Source organism: Octodon degus, unplaced genomic scaffold (assembly GCF_000260255.1).
Source record: "Octodon degus isolate 3935 unplaced genomic scaffold, OctDeg1.0 scaffold00053, whole genome shotgun sequence".
Lineage (NCBI taxonomy): Eukaryota > Metazoa > Chordata > Mammalia > Rodentia > Octodontidae > Octodon > Octodon degus.
The window spans coordinates 8796195-8814065 of NW_004524629.1; the positions used below are offsets into that span (position 1 = coordinate 8796195).

At 37.9% G+C, this 17871-nt stretch overlaps 1 protein-coding gene across 4 annotated transcripts in view; it reads right to left on the reverse strand.

The window, feature by feature from the left end:
* Lsamp (limbic system-associated membrane protein) overlaps positions 1 to 17871 on the reverse strand; it is a 692964-nt gene that overhangs the window by 19344 nt on the left and 655749 nt on the right. For 2 of the 4 annotated variants that reach the window (XM_023717642.1, XM_004633319.1), the window contains exons 5-6: positions 16138 to 16258; positions 15613 to 15761 (exon numbers count right to left, since the gene is read on the reverse strand). In XM_023717642.1, the coding sequence (XP_023573410.1) occupies positions 15613 to 15761; positions 16138 to 16258 (270 nt within the window). Of the gene's footprint in view, positions 1 to 8618; positions 8655 to 14930; positions 14952 to 15612; positions 15762 to 16137; positions 16259 to 17871 lie in introns of those variants that run through there. The other 2 variants (XM_023717644.1, XM_023717643.1) reach the window with 2 other exon arrangements.

The following is a 17871-nucleotide window of genomic DNA, read 5'->3' on the forward strand; positions in this document are numbered from 1 at the left end:
TCCCTCTACCTCCTCCCTCCCTTCCTCCATTTTTTCCTTCTTTCTTTCCTTCTTCCTTCTTTTTCCTTCCTTCCTTCCTTCCTTCCTTCCTTCCTTCCTTCCTTCCTTCCTTCCTTCCTTCTTTTCTCTCTCTTCTCCGTTTGATCAACAGACCAGATACAAAACAAGTAAGAAATAAGGTAAATTTCCCTATAGTTTAAAAGTTGCTCTATTTTATATTGGATCTCTATCAGTGAAGCTCTTTCTGGATTACAGACTTTGTATGCATTAGAATTTTCTACTCTCCTCTGTCCTTTCTTTCTTTTCTTTCTTTCTTTCTTTCTTTCTTTCTTTCTTTCTTTCTTTCTTTCTTTCTTTCTTTCTTTCTTGGAAATCCACTTTCTGCTGCAATTCCTCATGATCAGCCCAGCCTAGCTAGCTAACTCCCTGCTCTGTTTTCCCCAAACAGCTTGTGAGTACCTTTAAAGGGATTTAACAAAGTTTATTGGATTATTTAATCTCCTTCATCATGAACTTTTCCATATGGCCTGTACTCTTCTAACACAGAAGCTAAACCTGGCTTGTTCTCCAATATCATCCCTAAAATGCAGATCATAGTAAATTATAGAAAAAATCTCTTTGACTAAATGACAGGTGTCCTCAAAATGTTGGTCACTGCCGAATAAACTTCACTTGTGCCAAAAACTACTCTGAACTTCCATGAAGAATGTAGGATTTTTTCCTTGTGTTCCTAATGATTAGATCTCATAAAGAAAAGAAGACAGGAATTCTAAAAGAAACTACAAAGCACAGGCAAAGGCAAGTGGAGAGTACACCTAAGGAGGCACATTGTGAATGATTCCAAATGTGAAGATGAAAGCCTGAGGGACCCACTGTCAGTGGAAAAAATCGCTGTCTTCCTCAGCACAATCGCTCTTGTCAGTTTTCACTGACAAACTTACCTGTGTTCTGGAAATCTAGGCAGAAGAATAAAAACTCATCCCTAACTCTAAAGGCAAGTTACCACTTGATTTCTGTTGTCCAAACAACCCCTGCTTCCCCTGTGTTATGATACAGTAAACAAAATCTGCACATCTAATTGATAAAGCACCGCAGAATGCACAAGCGGTTCTCTAACACAGAACATGGCTGGGGATGCTTGGAGCCATCTGGGCTGGTGAGCACGGAGTGCACGCAGAGAAAAGTGAGGCACACAGTGATCTCCTACTGTTGTTGCTGCCTGTGTACCCCTAGCCTCAGCCTACTTCTCTTGTCCCAAACAGTATCCTTTTTTTAGTTTTACAGTTGGAAAGGTTACACTGAATGTGTTTGCACTTATAAATGTAAGGTTTATGAGGTGGGAGATTAAATCAGAACCTTTACTTGAGCAAGGGGCAGATAAAAAGTAGACCGGACTGATGCTATGGATGAATAGTGAAGGTCACATGTTAGAGGTGTTGTCTGGGCATGAGATGCATATGGGTCTTACAGAGATGGGGACCATGTTCCTTGAAGGTCAGCACAGTGCTAAGCATAGTAGTGCAGTGCTGTGGCGGTGCTTGGCTCCCCAGCGTCCAATTAAGAAGCATGATAAATAGCTTGTAAGCTCTATCCTCCCACTAATTTGTGGTGGGTATAAGATGACAATTCTCAGCAGAATCCTACTGAGTCATCTGCTAGTTGGTAGGACCACCGAACACCTTAAATTGGAATTGCCATCTTATTATGTCATGCTGTGCTCCTACTTGGCAGGTGTGTTTCCTCACAGCAGTGTGCATGGGGAGATGTAGGGTGGGACTGTTTCCATTGATTTCCCCCCCACTGAGGTGCTTGGTTCACTTAGTACTTACAAAGAGCTTGTGAAGATAAAAGACCATCCTGAGGACAGACTGACCGAGGACAGGGAAGTTGTTACTAAGGTTAATTTGTATCTTGCCTCTTCAAAAGTCAGTTATTCACTTCATATAAAAGAGACAGCGGCTTCTTGGTGTTTGCATGACAGAATAGCCACTGTTTAGAAGTGAATGCAAATACTATCAAAAGTTTATCTTTGTTAGAAGGATGTAAAGGAGTACATGTACCTGGAATACCAGGAGAGTAAGAAAAGGAAGGAAAAGAAAAAGGACATGAAGAACTGTATCAGTAATAAAAACTAAAATGGCGGAGAAAGAGGGAGCCAAGGCACAAACAAAAATTAAAAATTATATTTTGGGGGATAGGATATCATGTTTGACAGGGCCTGGGTCTGTACTGGTGATTTAAGATAAATGCATTTGTTTTAACTCTTAAGTAGTACAGCTTCCTCTAAGGAGTCTACTTTCATACTGACCTTGAACCTAGAGCTAAGCTAGTAAAGAAAGGATTCGCTTCCAAGGATTCGCTTCCTGGTTACACCTAGCAGTGCCTCTCAGGCAGCTGCAAGCCTTAAGCTAAATGTCACATGACACAAACACAGAGGGGAGTTCCTAGGGTGCTGTACTCTGAATACTACAAGGAGTGTCCATCCGCCTTTTCTGTCCACTCTAGATTCCAGCCTTGCCACCCTCTGGGGCAGTGTGCCAACATTTTTCACTGCAGATCTCACTGAGCTCTTCTTAGGCAGCTTTATTCTTTTTAATTAAAAAGAGAAGACTGCCAATTACTTAAACTTAATCCCCAAATGTAATTGTTACTTTGAAAGATTTTTTTTTCCCAAAAAGCTCATAGAGGAGTAATATTTCCATCAAATTAAAATTTAGTGGAAGCTTGAATTTTTGAAAAAAAAAAGTATTCATTTTCAAATCCACACTGGCTCTAGAAATCGAAATAGCACACAGCAGGGCAGAAACACAGGGAGGTCACCAGGAAGGGCTGTCTGAGGTAGACAGATGCAGTATGGGAAAACTGGAAAAGGCATCAGTAGAGTCCTAGTGCTAAAAATTTTCCTGCCTGTAAATTGGTGCTATACGATTTTTAGCTCTTTAGCTTGAAACTAAATGTAAATTCAGAGAGGAATAACACTTCTGAGCCTCTGTTGGACATTTATAACAGTCTAAATAAGTTTCAGGTAGATTGTTCAAGTGCTTTTAACAAAAATAGTCTGAGAAACAGAGTAGAAGAAAAAAGAGTAGAAAGGTGGGAAGAGGTGGGAAGCAGAAATCGGAATAAGACCTCACAGACTACAGTTGGGCCTAAATCACTGAACTGACAATGAATGAATCTTTGGTTCTATGCTGGTAGAACTATAACAGCAGGCTTCTCTTATTAAAGAAAATCAGGAGCAAGTCTGTTGTTTCCAGTGAAAGAGCCAAGGGATCAGGTACTGAGAACTCTTATTTTGACATGTATTAGTCAGGGCTAATTGGGTCACTGTTATTTTGCTGGACATGGCTGCGTAAATGTTATCAGTAGAAACAAGACCCTTGTTTCTGCCATCCAATAGGAAAGGACAGGGGGCTTTAAATCTGAATCCTTTCCTGGAATTCACTTTATACTCTTGACCAGCAAAAGGGACAGGTTTGCTAGGTTGATGACTTTGGATTAGCATGACATGCAGTAATGTACACAATGGTATTCACTGGAATGGAACATGAACTGACCCTCTGTACAGAGTTGTTCATGTGAGCAGCTTCCTTATGTGCTGTGTTACAATACTGGCTACAAATAATGAAAAATCAAAATCTTTTTTTTTCTTTTTTGAGGGAGGGTCTCACTAAGTAGTTCAGGCTGGCCTTAAACTCATTATGTAGTCTTGCCTGGACTTAAACGAATGCAACCCTTAGCCTCCCAAGCTAAGGGATCACAGGTGTAAGACACCATGCCCTTTTGAAAAATCTTTTTTATTTGGTTTTACAATGCTTCCATTTTGAAGCTTCTTAAGTGAAACATTTCAGACATTCCCAGAATCCATAATACATCAAACTATATTGAAGATATACTGAAATCACTTCCCCTTAATGTCCCTGCAATACAACACAGGTATACCTCTAAATATAATACTTTTAAAAATTATGGGAAATATGTGTATGTGAACGTGATCATTTTAATTCCAATGTGCTTTTTTTCTAGGAGCTTGAAACTCTTTTGTATGTCATTTAAAATATACTTTGAGCTTGTGGGCATGAAAAATGTAATTTCTTTCCCATTTCACAGTTGGAAAAACTGAATTACAGAGAACAATGCTAGTAATTATCTATGATTAATAGTGGTGTATATGTAAATCAGCTTGAATAAGTGTGTGAAATTAGATGTGCCAATGCCAGATAGCTCTGCTCATGTTTTTTGAAAAGATGAATATTTTCATATAAATCTCTACATGAGTATGGCATACATCTCTCTGTGTCTGAGCATTTCTGAAAATGAATTCCGTAAAATTGTATAGATATTAAGGTAACTATTATGCATCATAAGAATCATAATATGTAAAATAAATTTTATGACTTTAACATTCATCAAATACATAGCTATGGAATATTATGAATACATACATAATGGTTACTTATAATGTACTGTAGATTTATATATATATGATATAGCTGCCTGGACATGTGTAGTACTGTAGGAGATTGAAATACAGGTACACTTTACTCTTTGAAATTTGTGCAGAAAATTGCATATTATTTTCTAAGGTTTATAGGAATTAATTGAATTAATATGTGCAAAAGAGTTCAGGGTTTTAGTGGTATATGAAAAGCCCCTTACTTATTGTGATTAATTGTTAATGTTATCATTGTTGGACAAGTTGACCCTACAGTTATATTAAGGAGCTGAAGGGAGACATTTTCTCGTTGATTTCCAGGATTGTATCCAAATACAGGGCCTGTTCTGTGACCGCAGGGGCCATATCTAGGGAATTCTCCCCAGTCTTGCTTCTAGTGCCTTGAAGTTTGGCCTTCTCTGATTGCTTTAATGCCAAGCCTGGCTGCAAGGACACTGGTCTTCCTTTGGGAGGAAACAGAATGACTTCAGATTTATAAAATCTGGCTTGTCTGTGAGTTAGACTTTAAAAAAGAAATAACTTTAATTTGGGGAGGTTTTGTTTTTCGAGAGAAAGCTTTAGACAGCTGTATTAATCATGCAAACCCAGCCATGTGCAATGTGTTTTATCAATGGAAAAGCAGGGGCTGAAGGGCAAGCAGCTGTGCGCAAACCCAGCGCAGTGCCTGAACCTGCGAGATAATCTCCGCGCTCTCCAGCCCCGCTCGCCACACAGGGTTAGTGATTGGAAAGGCTGTTCACTTGGGATAAATAATCAGATGGGAGGCAAACAAGCGAGATGCTTTCGAGAATTTTGTCATTTTTCTTTTCTGTCTTTCTTTTCTTTCTCTGTATAGTCAGTGATCACAGAAGGATGAGCTGATGGAGCCCAGAGAGCTCCAAGCTCACGGGAATTTTCTGATTGAGAGCTGTACACACAAAACAATGCTGGCTTGTCCTTGTCCTTTTCATTCTTTCCGAGCTTTTGGTTCTCTAAAGTTGGCGTCAGCACCTGGGGCCAAATGAATGGTCTTTCTCTGTGTGAATCCTCTAGGTACTTTCCATCATGAAGAAGGACTATGTATAAGCTGATTGAGAGAAATATTATTGTTGCCCAGTATTCAAAGCCCCAGGAAGTAACTGGAGCCAAACAAAGTCTGCGGAGTTCCTGCAGACGTTAAGAGCTGACGCTTTCCTCATTTTACAATCCAGTGGATTTTCTGCAGCAATACAGTCAGAAGTATTTATGCAAATATATGCAATTCAGGACTCATTTCAGAATAAATAAGCCTAAATTAAAATTAATGGGATAAGACACCTATCGGATCAAGGATGGAACACTACTTATTTTACTTTTTTATGTATCTTTTAGATCGCGAAGCAGGAAGTTCACCTATCATTTTGTCTGGTTCCATTTGAGAAACATGGGGAAAGGATATTTGAAAATTTCTAATTGGCCACAGCCAGCACGCATTGCCTTTTGGTATAAGTCCAGTGTTATTATTATTATTGCTGCAGAAAATCAAGCAATATCAGGATGGAAGCCCAAGGGAAATGCATCTGACGTATCGAGCCTTGTTTTTGTTTAATCACTGCTTGAGAGGGTTTAGGATCGAATTCTCCAGCCTTCTACTGAGTATAATCCCGAGGAAACTGCGGACAGGAAACAGGCACTTCCATTAGGCTGGTCATCAGGAGAGAAACTTCTCCTTTTTTTGTGGGAGGACAGAAAAGTTTCTTTGTGAATTTCCATTTTCAAAACACCTTAAGGAAATTAGGCGTTAAAAAAAATTATTGGGTCCTTTTTATCAACTAGCTGTTTAGGGTTATGTTAACTCTTTGGGATAAAGCTTAGGTTTCGATATGGATGATAATAATGTACAGTATTTACGTAAATGAAAGTCTTGTGCTATAGCGATGACCACAGTGAGGCATTCTTTCCCTAGATATTTGTGTAGGAAATTGACATTCTAAAGGATTAAGCATTCTACTGTTTACTATTCTTTCCATAGGAAACTGCATTTCCCATGGGTTGCCCTCTTGATTAAGTTTTTTCCTGTAGAAAAGTGATTAGGTCCCTAGAAAGTAATGAACAAGGAATATAAGACAGGACTGCCCCTTTTCTGCATACCGGGGACTGAACCCAGCATCTCGTGCACTCTAGGCAAGTGCACTGCCATTGAGCTACATGGCCATTCTTGGCTGTTTTTCTATAGCAGCCTCTCACATCAGCAGTCCCAAGTCTTAATGAACAGCTTTTCAATTTGCACTAGCAGAAGCCCAAAATATTAGTAATAAGGTAAACTATAATCTCTAAAATCTAGCAGATCTAAGAAAGCTAACTACAGTCTACCTACAACATAAAGTCTAACTAGGTCATTCTCCAATCAACAATTCAGTTTGTGGAAAATATTAAAAAATCAACAAAATGGAACCCATGCTCCATTCCTAGGCCAGGTTGTTTTTCACTGTGTTAATAGCTGTCCTTTGTGAACAGCATCTGGCTTTACTGTGTTCAATGTTACACGTATCATAATGTATGATCAGATGAAGATTTGACCTTGTGGCTACAGACTGTGGCTGCAGCCCTTCTTAAAAGGCTACCTAGAGTCTTTGTGATGCTCACCTTAGGTGGGGCAGGACCTCTTTGAAACTATTATCCACTGAGACAAATGTGTATATGTGTATTTTCTATATCAAGATATCTGCAAGATGGCAATATGATAAAATGATGTCAATGTCTCCGCAACACTAGAAGATAAATTTCTTAAAATAATTGTGGCACATCAGGAATTCAAGAAGATCTAGTTTCTGTGAACATTAGTTTTGTGTCAGGTTGAAAAAAAAGTCACTTTTCTTTTTTGGGTGGAACCGGGGATTGAATTCAGGCCCTTGCACTCGCTAGGGAAGCGCTTATTCCACTGAGCCATCTGCCCGGCCCCTAAAAAGTCACTTTTCTAAAAATCTTCATTTTTAGTGATTGGGATAAAAAAATCAGAGGCACTAATGTTTATATGAATTTTTTTATTCAACAGTTCTAAGCCTTTATACTAATAATAGTTTGGACTTTCCTTAAAATTTAAGATTACTTCTTTTATTAATCTGTCTGGATCCTAAAAGCCTTGCAATACTCATTTCAAATGTAATTAAAATAAGTTTGCATATATATGAATGCATAAATATTCAAAACATTGCCTTATTGACACTCTGAATAGCTATACACAATTTTGTTCTAAGTTTTAGTCTGGACAAGTGTTAATGAAATGTGATCCATCTTCAAACTTATAAAATAAGAACTTTCTACCTTTTATTCTGAGCACATTTGCTTTATAGTGTGTATGAAAATCTTGTTTAATTGGATTTACTTTTTCCACAGTAGGCCCCGCATGGCCTAGTTTCCATTTTTTGTCAAGTCCTTGAGTGCTATTTGCAAATCACTTTTCTGGAATTTAATTTCAATGGTAGGTTGGTTTCATTTCAGATTTTTCTGTATTATTTTAATTTTATTTGCCAATTTGCCTTTAAATAGCCTTAAGCTAGAAGGTTGTGGCTGCAACTTGCATCTAAATGTAGTGTAGGAGACAAATTTATATTTGGGGATGTAGAAGTTTTATAAAAAGGAAAGCAGGATGACTACTTTTTTAAAATTTTGTTTTCTAAAATAGTTACATTTAATAGAGAAAACTCAGGAATTGGTCAGTAGTTTAAGGGAACAGTATCTTAGTAAGTATCCTTAATCCTTTGGTTAACTTTAGTACTTGGTAGCCTACAAAATTGTTTTTCACAAGCAATAGCAGTGTCAAATTCATATAGTAAAAATTTCCAATTCTGAAAGAAGTTAGTGGGAGAATTTACATTTTTGTGGGCTGCAGAGCTAGAGAACTTAAATGGTTGTGTCCCAAATATGTAAGTTCATCATTATCTATGATAAATAACAATTGAAGAAAAAAAATTCCACTGTAGTTTCTCATTATCCTTTGGGCTCTTGAATGATGTGAAGGGAGGGCAAATGACTCAACTGTTCTGCTCATCTAACACTGAGGGCAGAGAATGAACTCTTTTGAATGTCTAAGGAAAATAATTATGTTGTATGTGAATCATGTGAATGTATTTTCCTCTTTTCACTTTACAGATGTTGGAGAATGACCCATCAATAAAGTTACGATGATAAAAGTCATACTGACCTTGAATAGGGTGGGGGATTGTGGGTAAAACACGCTCTAAAGGGGAAAAAATAGCAAACATCATGGAAAGCTTGAATATATATCTTTCTCATGTTTAGCTACTTAAACAATTATAAAACAGATGAAATTTCCATGCCTATAGGATCATATTTCCTATAAAGTATCTGTTCTTCCTGTTAACATTAAAAAATGAGAGGTATTAATAAAATTAAAAATACAAAACCTTTTATTAAAGATTTGGCTTGAGTAAGAAGAGAACATCAGGTTGTGGTAACCCTACTGGATCCTACCCTTCCCTGGAAACAGTCATTAAAGATTGCAGATTTTTTTGAAAGCCAAATGTTGTAGGTGTCATTGAATAAATCCAGGTGATGTATATTGGCCCACTTCTCCTGTTTAGCTCAAGACATATGGAACTACCCTAGATACAGACTTCCTCTGTCTCCCTCAGCCCCACAGCCAGTGTCAGCCTTAGCCAAGAAGCTGGAAAATTTATTTTGGGAAATACTAATTCAACTTTTCTCTCAGAGGTTTGCTTCCATATTAATGATGTCAATGCAAAAGAAATCCCCAGCTTAAATGTTTTCTGAAATGATATAATTTTATTTGTAGTCTATTCCTTAATCCTACACTTGTTATAATACAATTTTGTCTGAAATTTGATCAACTAATCAAGCTTGCTTGGTGAATCATCCCAGTGGGTAATAAGAAGTACTTTTCTTCTGAACACTAGGTCTTAAGCATGTGAGTCTCTCATGTTCTTATATCTGAGCTACTAACTCAATAAAGTGAGGTGCTAAGACTTCAGACTGTCAAGTTACACACACACACACACACACACACACACACACACACACACACACAATTAAAACCTAGTTTTAAGTTGAAATCTTCCTCTGATGCTCTTGCCATATGGTAGAATGGTGTATGAGGGGAACAATGCCCAATTTGCTACTCTTGAACACAATAATGTAACATAATTAGCACATACCTTTACCTATTTCATACAAATTCTTTCTTAAAGGAATAATAAGAAATAAACATCAACAGAAGCCAAAAACATAAAGAGATAAACATACTCACATATTTAGTCTTTATCTACCTGCCTCCTGTTATGTAAGATTACAAAGAGTAGAAATTACCTGATCTTCAGGCTTCCACTGGAGCTGGACACAACAAGCCCAGCCTCCCAGCAGTGTGAGCTCTCTAGTTGCAACTTAAATGTGAAGGCGTCCAAAGTCCATTAAGATGGAGCAGGTCAATAACAGCCCAGTGAACAACTGTGTCTTAGTTACACAAGTGTCAAGTAGAAAAATGGATTAAACCTTCGCCGGTTATTTGGTATTATGCTTCCAGCTTTGAAAATAAATAGCTAAACTCCTTTCAGCATTGATACAGCAGTTGGAGGTTACTGTCCCATATTATACTCTTTCTACTGTATTTTATTTTTATTATTACTATTATTATTTGGACTGTTTGAATAACTCAGCTTAATATCTTCTCATCACTCTGTTCACAGCTGGGTAGACGCACTCTGCCCTCAATCCCAGAAAAGCACTTACACAGCCCAGCCATCACACCCACCCTTCTTTCCTTGTCTTTTCACCTCCTCAGCTTCTTGGATCCACCCTGATATCATCATTATAGGCTCACTAGCTAGTCTCATTCTCTCAGTTCAGTCCTTTGACTTGTTTCCTCTTAGATGCATCCCCAATTCAGATTTTTATCCTTAGTCATCCACCGTTCTTCTGCTGTTGTTTTATGGTCTATGCCCAAGATTTATGTGTTTTTTTTTTTTTTTTGTAAGAATATAAAGTGAGCTAAATACTATTTCAAATGAAAAGGGAAATTTCCAACTCAATTTTCAAATGGTGAAGGTATGACATGTTGGAGTTAGGCATTTCTTTGCTCTCTGAACACTTGTGGTCCACACAGCTCAACACACATTGAGAGGCAGTAGGAGCACAGCTGCATGCTTGGCCCTCATTGATGGCAGCTTTCAGCAAGTCATATACATATGGGCTATATGCATAGTGGTGATGTGGGGCAGAGTGTTATTAGCTGATTCTGCTAGACAACATGAGAAACAACTATATGGACGTTTACACTTCACAAGGAGACACTTTGAATTAAAGGCACCTAAATGACAAAAATGGAGTCAAAGGTAGGGTGCTGTAATGAGGTCATCTATGAACTCAAAAATTTTCTTTTCCAATGCTATTATACAAGTTCAATGTTGTTTCTGAATGTCAACCTACTTGATACCTATGGTTGAGATATTTCCAAGTGCCCACTGATTCCTTTCCTATCCACAGAAAGCACTTATAGAAATTTGCATGTAGTCTTTCAAACTACGTAAAGTTAGTGTTCAAATAGCTCTTCAGATTGTTTTGTTCTGTGGCCTCTGTAAGAATCTGGCTAAGGAATATGCCAAGTTTTAACCAGCACCAGAGAGTAGTGTGTGTTTAAAATAAAGCCCTAAAATAATAATAGAGAATGCTTTCTAAAGTAGAAGGGAGGCCCTAGCTATAAAGATTCATTATAGTGCTGTTACTTAGGTAATGTTTAAAATTCAGTCAATTATAGGTTCACAAGTCAATGATCTTTTAAAATTACAGAGAAAATGAAAAAATACCGCCTACACACTGATACAGCTTACGGATTTCTTTGTATTTTCATTCCTTTGTACTCACTATCCTCAAAATACCTCACTAATCCTCACAATCCTCACATTTTTAAGCACAAGGGAACTAACTTATCAGTGGGACCATCCTCTAATATGTGGGGGGATAATTCTCTCCATCCTACACCACTAGGCTGGGTTATTAGTAATAATAATAATACTGTAATACTAATCTAGCAAACCTAAGCTGATGGAGCTAATGGCAATGGAAATGGGAAATAAAAGAAACTGTGCTCTTGTATGTAAAGATATACAGCAGTACGAGGCCAACAACAAAGTCTCACAAGGTGAAAAGATAACTTCCAAAGTACAAGATGTATCTTCTAATGTTTTTGCTTACGTATATAAATAATGTCTTGGTCTCAAAAATGAATTCTGGAAACAGACTACTGAAACTTAGATCTCAAGCTCAGCCTTAAAGAGTCAGTAATTACACAAATTGCATTTGGGAGAAACACTACATAGTAGGTTTGTCATGGCAACTGAATGAACTCATATACATGAAGCATTTGGTTTGCAGCTGAGCACATGGTGAGCACACACCAGCTAAGAAACAATGTCATTCAAATCTGTTCGTATTCCTCTTTATTCATTGTATTAAAACAAAGTGAACATCAACACTGGAACAAGAGAAACCTGTCATTCATTGACCATCAGTGTAAAACATGGCTTTGTTGGCACAGATGCAGAACACAGAACTCTGCATCTTGCACCGCCAGAACGCAAGCTTTCAGGTATGTAGTGCACATTCCCATGTTTGACCAAATTGAGAAGCTGAATCCTTGCCAGTCTTGCCTTGTGCCAATAGACTCACACATTCAGAAAAAAATATGTGGTAACATTCAGCATGGGTATAAAGAAAACTATTTAAAAGACCTTATTTAAATATACAGTGGTACCTTGGTTCATGAACACTTTTGTTTGAGAACAGTTTGGTTTGCAAACAAAGGCATTTGGCAAAATTTTGTTTTTGTTTGTAAACTTTACGTTGGATGCAAACAACCACAACCATCTCTCCTGCACAAGACATTAGATTTATCTTTTCTAAAACTGTGGAACAAATTAAATTCCTGAACCAAGGTACCACTGTCTAGACTAATCTTGACAGAGGGCTTGAATGTGTGAAGAGCAAGACAAATGAGAAAGATAGGCTTCCACTGGCTTAGGAAAAACTGGTATGAATACAGGGCCTTGTGATACTGTCGTTTAATTACAGCAACCCTTTTGGAGATCAGTGTTTGAACAGATTGGAGAAGTGTGTGCACGCGGCTGAGGACAAGGTGATCACACACTGACACTACAAAAAGTCAGCTTGTCACTGGCATGGACAGGACTGAAAATGTGCTGACTCGCCAACCCAGCAAATCATGGTGAACTCTTCAGGGCTCTGGCTCTGGGTCTGCCCCTCCCACAGCCTCTGGCTGGCAGCCGTGCACCAGCTGCCTCAGCTGCTATAGACTGGCTAGGTCAGCAGAGAGCCCCGCTGCCCACACAGTGCTTCCTACTGCTAGGTGCTGGCTGCAGAGCCCCATCTGATTCTTGTTCTGAGGAGAAACACCACCAACTTTTGTCCAGTGTCTGTGTCTTCCTATTAATCCCATTAATTTGAACATAAATAATATCCAGCCCACTCACATATGTAATTTTTTTTCTCTTCTTTCCTGTTTTCTTTTTTTTGTTTCTCTCACTCCATTTCATCTTTCTCTTTCCCCTTCCCTTTCTGCCTCATGTGAATTGTAATACCATAGGACCTCAATTTCAAAGTTTCAACAATAGATCTTATACCAAGGCATCCCCCAAATCTAAGGACAATAGGAGGCTGGGTGGGGGATTAGCATTCTTGTTACAAAATAATCAGAGCTCACCCTTAGCTTTGAGTCTATGAAACTGAATCATTGATTCACTCATTTTCCACAATTTCGGTAGTTGCTTTTTATCTCAAAGCCTAATGACCTTTCATATATCATTCTTCAGTAAACATAATACATCTTTGTTTTCCCATAAGGTGAGAAATCATTTCCAAGCCAAATGCTGATGTGTACGCTGTCTGTGCATATGCAAATCAATAAATTCAATACACCACATTAACAGAACCAAGGAAAAAATCACAAGATTATCTCAATAGGTGCAGAAAAAGCATTTGACAAAGTCTAATACCCATTCATGATTAAAAAAACCGACAGAAAATTGGAATAGATGGTCTTCACCTTGATCTTATAAAAGCTATCTATGGCCAAAAGAAATCCCTAGCTAGTATAATATTAAATAGTAAAAAATGGAAAGCTTTCACTATAGAATCAGGAGCAAGAGAAGTGTGTCCATTATTGCCACTCCTATTCAATAGTTATGTAAACATTGATCAGAGCAATTAGACAAGAGAAAAAATAAGGGGATAGGAAAGGGAAAAGTTAAATTATCACTATTTATAGAGGATATAATATAGTATATGGAAGATCCCATGACCTCCTCCAAAACATTGTAGATTTAATATCCTAACTTAGTAGTGTAGCAGGATAAAAATTCAATACTCAAAAATCAATAGTCTTCCTGTACACAGGCAACAAACTCACAGAGAGAGAAATTATGGAAAGCACACTCTTCACAAATGCATTGAAGAAATGAAATACTTTGTAATCAAGCTAACAAAAATATAAAAGATGTGTAGAGTAAAAGTTACAGTACCCTATAAAAGGAGATTGAAGAGTTTCAGAAAATGAAAAGATACTCCTTGTTCTTAGATAGGAAGAACCAACATAGTAAAAATGGCCAGATTCCCAAAGCTGTAATACAGATTTAATGCAGTTTCAATCTAAATACCATCAAAATACCACACAGATCTAAAGAAAAAAAAATCCTAAAATTCATTTGGAACCAGAAGATACCTAGAATAGAAAAGGTGATTCTGGGCAAAAAAGGCAAGTCAGCAGGATGGGCACCACAATCCCAGACTCAAAATTATACTGCAAAGCTAGTATGATAAAATCAGCATGGTATTGGAAAGAAATGGCAGGAGGATCAGTGGAACAGAATAGAAGATACAGTGGCAACCTCAGACACACTGTCACCTTATCTTTGACAAAGGACCAAATAAGTTTACTGGAAGAAAACTGGTAGCTTTCAAGTTTCACTGGCAGTGAAAGCAATTTTAACATGGCTTTTGCACTATATTTCAAGGGAATTCTTTTTTTCCTTTAGACTCATCTAAAATAAATTACATAAGTTGAAAACACTTTTGTAGTACATAGAACTTTTCCTCAAAGTTTGAAGAAAAACTATTAGTGGTTTGCTATTTCAGAATAGTGATATATTTGTTGGCCTTTTTCGCTTAGTCTAAATAAGCTTTTCTGGGTCAGTATGTGCTAACTTCTTAGCTTGATTTACTTATTCTAATAAGCATGCCCCTTCTCAAACACTCTTGTTTTCCCATGATTGCATTCAGCCTCTTTCTCTGCAGGTGTTTTACTTCAATACTCATATTGCTCTGACCAGCAGGGCCAGGGCATCACAATCCTGTCACATGCTGAAAGGATGGACACCTGCACTGGGACTCTTGCCAACACTGGTAACTTTCAAATCACTGACCCCTTCTTAGCCAGTTTACAGAATCTTCTCAGATTTTCAGAAATACTCTCTTTCACACTACTCCATCTCTGTTGTAAAGACAAACAAAAATTCAAAAAAGTAATGTTTCCTGCTATCACATGGAAACGTTCTGCAATTTTATTTTCATTCTTTATATTCTTTTTTTTTTTAATGATGGGAATCAAACTCAGGACCTTGTGCTTTCCGGGCAGGCACTTGTGCTTCTTGCCCATTCTTTAGATTTTATGTAATGTTTTAATCATTCTTTTTGTCTTTTCTTTTGTGTTGTATATATACATTTTCCTTTTCTAGCCTGCTTTTCTCCTAGCTCCTCATCTATTCAAATCGGGTGCTTCTCCCTCAACCATTCTATTTATATTTTTTTAACAATCAGTCATCCATTTCCAGGCCCTTATATCACCCCTGCTTCTTAAAAAGGCTACCACAAGAGAGATATGTACTCCCTGAATATTTTCTTTTTTTCAGTTTAACCTTCCAGGAAAAACAAAACTAAGAAAAACAAATAAAAAATAAGAAAATACAATGAGAGTTATTCAATCTGCGAGATTCTTCTTTCCACAGGAATTGGAAATCCTGGGCTTCAATCTCAGTGAATACGTTTTCACTTTTGTACAAGTTCACCTTGAACATACGAGGGAGTGACCATCAGGTGCCAGGAAAGATGCAATCAACTTAATGCCAAGCGAGGCGCTGCTGTGGCATACTTACTGAAAAGGACTAGACTGGCATTGGTGACCCCCAGCTTGTTGGCAGCCACACAGGTATAGTTGCCATAATGCTCCTCAGTGACGTTGGTCACCGTCAGGGAGGACTGTCCCTCCGTGCTCTTAATCTCAAGGCCATTAGCATTGTTTATCCTAAGAGTTGAAAAACAGAAGAGTTAAAAGAAACATTAACGATAACTTTAGCTTTAGAATCCTTTCCTTATTATTAGAACCAGTGGCTATTGGAGACTCATTGGGAATAAATGGATTTCATTGGGCTTGAGTTTCTCCTATAGGCAAGAAGCATATGCAGGTGGAAAATGTGCATAAACCCATGTACTTCATTTTTCACATTTAACCTGAATGTTTTTAAACTTAAGTGTAAGAGCTACAAGCCCCAAAGCACTGGATACAAATATTAAAAATAAAGATCTGGATTGTTTAGTTTCGCAGACTTATAACTGGGCTGGCTTTGTAGTTGGATTTCTGTCCTTCAAGGGGAGTGAATGGCAGGTTTGGCAGCACACACCTGGTGTCATCCCGGTACCACTCAAAGTCAGGAGCAGGCACTGCTGAGGCCTCACATTTGAGCGAAGCTTGCCGACCCGTGGTGGCTTCGTTGCTCTTCGACTCCGTGATGGTGGGAGGATCTGCAGGAATGACAAGCACAAGTTACAGGAGAACCAGAAGTTGCTCCAAAACTTCCCTTCAGGAAGGAATTAGCAAGGACAAGCCAATCGAAGGGAGTCAGGAAAAGTTTTGTCTGAAAGTGCTGTGCACAAGAATCACAGGATCTGTTGAGAAGAACTGATCACCAGAGAACTAAACAAAAATAGAGGATGATTAATGAAAATAGATCAAGTTTATGTAAATGAGACATTTAACAATGTTTCATGGAACTGGAACCCAGGCTCTCTTTTATCCCTCCTGTAATGAATTGCCAACTATTCTAATTATAATATTTGCATTTTTCTTTTGATTAATTAAGTAGTGATGCTTAGGGATTTTATATGTATAATTTGGTCATTTTTCTTTTTATTCATAATCATCTTTACTACTATTCCAGTCTAAATTGGCTTGGAAGAACCTGATGCAAATAGTGGAAGAATAAATTTTCCTATCCCAAGCTTCAGTTGATATTGTGGAAGGAAATCAGAAACAAACACAAAGCTTATGTTCACTGGCTATTGCATTTCATCTATGTATTCTCTTATTCTTATAACTAGCAAATTTTGATTTTGCATGTGGGGTTCAGTTTGGCATCCCTCCTAATGCACAGAAAACTTCTTTGCATATCAATCTTATGCTTTCATGGGCATTTGTACTCTTGCATTTTTTTTCTGTCTGTTATTGAGCCTACAGAACTACACATGTTTGCACTGAGCTCAGAAACACATCTGGTACTGTAATTAGTGTTGTGACTCTTTTAAACAGGCCTACAGGTTCACATGAGGGTGACAGCACAGAGGTGTGAGCTCCGGAGTCTGAGGACACTCTGCGCAGTATGAGTCTTTAAGACAAGGACTTCGTTGTGCAAAGGTCATTTGCCAAAATGACAGCTTAGCTATGAAAAGGAAGAACAACAAAAACAATCTTTCTGGACTTCATAAAATAAAAGCTTACTTAAGAGAATTAGTAATGTGAACTTTAGTATTAAGAACTCATTTATCAGCCTGGGAGATAGCTCAGCAGTCTAAGTGCTTGCCTAGCAAGCACAAGGACCCAGGTTTGACTCCTGGTACTGTATGCAGTGCAGGCCCCCAAATCTGGTGCAGTGGCACATACCTGTAATCCCAGCACTGGGGAAGCTGAAACAGGAGGATAGCTATGGGTCTGAGCTGCACAGCAAGACCCTGAACCAAATACATAAATAAAAACTATATATAAAAACATCATTTATCTGTTCTTCAGCACCTCATCCATCTTATTTTTGATTTTTTCTTCACATTTTGAAAAATATTTTTAAACTTTCTATCTGCAGATAAATGATCACCTGAGTTGAAAAAGGGTTTACAAAAGCCTTATGCCAGCCAGAAACTTCTTATCCATCAGCTTGGTGATCTTAAAGCCATCATCCTAGAGAACAGTGAGAGTGTATTTGGAAGAACTATCAGCTTTTATGTAATCAAGCAGACCCGAGTGTGGTTTTATTGTTGCTCTTGTTGTGTCACTTTGGAATTGTCTGCTCTTTTATGTGGTTGTTACTGCTGAACAGGGACACAAAGGAAAGATGATATAGAGGAAAAGCCCTGGACTGGAAAGT